Genomic DNA, 2977 nt, shown 5'->3' on the forward strand with positions numbered 1-2977 from the left:
CGCACAGAGCCGGGCCTCCCAATGTCGTCCTTTACCAAAAATATCTAATTTTTCCATGGATTTCGTTAACAAGACCCATCGATCCGGTATACTGAATGTTTAATCTTAGTCGCCTTTGAAATTTGACCGACCTCTGTGAATGGATTATTCTGTAAACTGCCAAAACGGTATTGTTCTCGTGCTTTCTCCGCTGAAGAAATTTGACCCTCTGCTTCGGGAGGAGTGGATTCTAGCTAAGCTCAGCTTCATTTTTTTACAGCCGTCATCCGATCTGTCAACGAATCAAATGGTCGCCGTCTAACAGTGGAAAGTTTTGAGGAAAGGATTTTATAAGGTATGTGTCTAACACCACACACAAATACAAAGAGCCAAGGGCATGTAAGTGGCTCTTATCTTCTAACAAGTCAGTTGAGATTTGGTGTCTGCCGAAACGTAACCCAGTGCATTTAACGTTAGCTTGCAAGCTAGCGTTAGCCTCCTCGGGAGCACACCAAAAGGAACACGGTGATCCTCTTTGTCATTCGCCCTTTTTCGACCAAACGGAGGTATATCGTTCTTATGCATTGGCTGAATTATATTCTGATTTAGTTGAATAGTGGATGTACAGAGTAAACTGGTGTGTGCTGGTTTGGCATGTTTAGATTCGCGGGGAAGGCTAATGGTTTAGCCGATATGCTAAGTACTATCTTCAGCACGCAAGCATAGGCCCTATTGCAGGTTGTGTTGGGAGAAATCAGCCTGTGCGTGAGAACAGATAGTTGCACACTGCGTTAATGCTTCACGCTTATTTCATTGGAAATGCTCATTTTCTAAAGCAGTGATATCAGGTTAATGTCTGAAGGTCTGCTAGAAGGTAGTTCTGACCAAATTGGCCTATTGGTAAATAGCGATGTTTGAAATCTGCCTAGAACGGCTAGCTAGCCAGCCAGCCAGTCAACATGTGTTTGAGTGCAGTGTTATGTAACAAGTTTAGATGATTACACAAGTTGTCGAAGCCATAATGTTTTGGCGCATAATCAAGAGCGATGTTTCATAGTTCCGTTCTTGATTCAGTCATGGCGACTTCACGCTTTGGCCTTGGACTGTTTGGTTTCCCTACTTAGAATCACTGGCCTAAAATAGGCACGTGAGTCGGCTGTAATTTGCAGTACCCGTGTTTGACCGCCGGTAAAAGATTAGTGCCTTTTCACCGTAAAGTTTTTTCCAGGGAAGAGGCACGAATGTATTGTTAGCCCACTCGCCTTCCACTGCTCGTTTGTCAGCTCATCGGTATGTTTTCTTGTAACAGAATGAAACAGTGGTGTGCTGATGTTGGTCACTAAACTGCTTTGTTTACATCGTAGGGGAGCTCGAAACTGATCACGACATGACCGTGTTTGGTTCCCAAGTGCTGCTCGCCGTAACGAGATCAAGGTGAGTAATACTTAAAACCCCTCTGTCAGTAAACAGAGCTTAAGCCGTCTTTGGAATTAACATTAGCTCTTATTGCTACGAACATAGCGAGCGTTTTCACCGAAAGCTACACACACTACACCGCTTTCTTTTAATATATCATTACTCTTTTGAATCACTTTACACTGGTTGCGCAGGCTGGCCGTCCTTCACAACCATTGTGTATTTATTTGGTTTCACTGTGAGAACCTGGATGCTTTCTGATTGTCCTTCATGTTCTGTGTGGCTGTTGTTCAGCGAGTTGTTTTGGAAGTAGGCTACTGTTCAAATGTCCAGTGAAATGACTGGCTGCTTGTCTGGTGACTGGCCTTCCTTCACAACCATTATGCATGTTTTTGGTTTCACTGTAAAAGCCTTAATCCTTTGTTATTGTGAACACCTGGATGCTTTATGATGTTGCTCAGCGAGTTGTTTTGAAAAGCAGGCTACTGCCCAAGTGTCCAGTGCGATGACTGACTGACTGCTTGTCTGGTGATTTTGCAGGGGGTCATACTTGCTCTCGAAGCGGCACGGTTGTGCCTCTCTGCCCTCCACCGCCTGCATCCGCTACCACTCAGACTTCTCCAGCCGCACAGACCTCGCCTCCCGGGGGCTCCGACCCGCCTACCCACGATGCACCGCCAGCTACGTACGGCAGGGCTGCCTCCCCGTGCGGCCCCTCCACAGCTCCTGCGTCTGGCTCCAGGAGGCGAAGGAGACCCAGGCTGGGCCCCCCCAGAGCGACCCCACCCCCCCTGCCGCTCCTCCTCCTCCTGTTCCTCCTCCTACGGCCGCGGCCTCTCCGCCTCCCCCGCCGACGCCCAGTAAGCCCGCGGAGAAGGCGGTGGTGCGTAAGTCGCTGGGCCAGAGGGTCATGGACGAGCTGAGGCACTACTACGACGGCTTCCGCCTGCTGGGCATCGACACCAAGATCGCCGGGCGGATGGTGTGGAGGCTCCTGCACGGACAGCTGCTCTCCAGAAGGGAGAGGAGAAGGGTGAGCACACAGGACACCTGCCGTTACACTGGAGTCCATCACTATGGAAACCTACTGTCACACTCTAGTCCATCACTATGGAGACCTACGGTCACACTGTATGGAGACCTGTGGTCACACTGTAGTCTATCACTTTGGAGACCTGCAGTCACACTGTAGTCTATCACTATGGAAATGTGCGCTCACACTGTAGTCCATCACTATGGAAACGTGCGCTCACACTGTAGTCTATCACTATGGAGACCTGCCGATACACTGTAGTCCATCACTATGGAGACCTGCCGTTATACTGTAGTCCATCACTATGGAGACCTGTGGTCACACTGTAGTCCATCACTATGGAGACCTGTGGTAACACTGTAGTCCATCACTATGGAGAACTGCGGTAACACTGTAGTCCATCACTATGGAGACCTGCTTTAGCCTGTAGGGGTCCTTGGCTGTTCCACATGGGTAGACCAAGCCCTGTTCACAGCTACCATAAGAATCAGGAGATCTGCTACTGGCGGTCTCTCACGCGTCATGATGAGAAAAAGTGTATTTCTCCAG

The 2977-nt window shown here is 49.0% G+C and overlaps 1 protein-coding gene across 3 annotated transcripts in view; it reads left to right on the forward strand.

Moving 5' to 3' along the window:
- The window catches only part of letm2 (leucine zipper-EF-hand containing transmembrane protein 2), a 16570-nt gene continuing 13593 nt past the window's right edge, over positions 1–2977 (forward strand). For 2 of the 3 annotated variants that reach the window (XM_080842372.1, XM_080842374.1), the window contains exons 1-3: positions 1–334; positions 1344–1413; positions 1936–2428. In XM_080842372.1, the coding sequence (XP_080698498.1) occupies positions 1367–1413; positions 1936–2428 (540 nt within the window). In that variant the 5' untranslated portion in view covers positions 1–334; positions 1344–1366. The remainder of the gene's footprint in view (positions 335–1343; positions 1414–1935; positions 2429–2977) is intronic. The other variant, XM_080842373.1, reaches the window with a different exon arrangement.

The sequence above is a fragment of the Sprattus sprattus genome (assembly GCF_963457725.1).
Source record: "Sprattus sprattus genome assembly, chromosome: 7".
NCBI classification, from domain to species: Eukaryota; Metazoa; Chordata; class Actinopteri; order Clupeiformes; family Clupeidae; genus Sprattus; species Sprattus sprattus.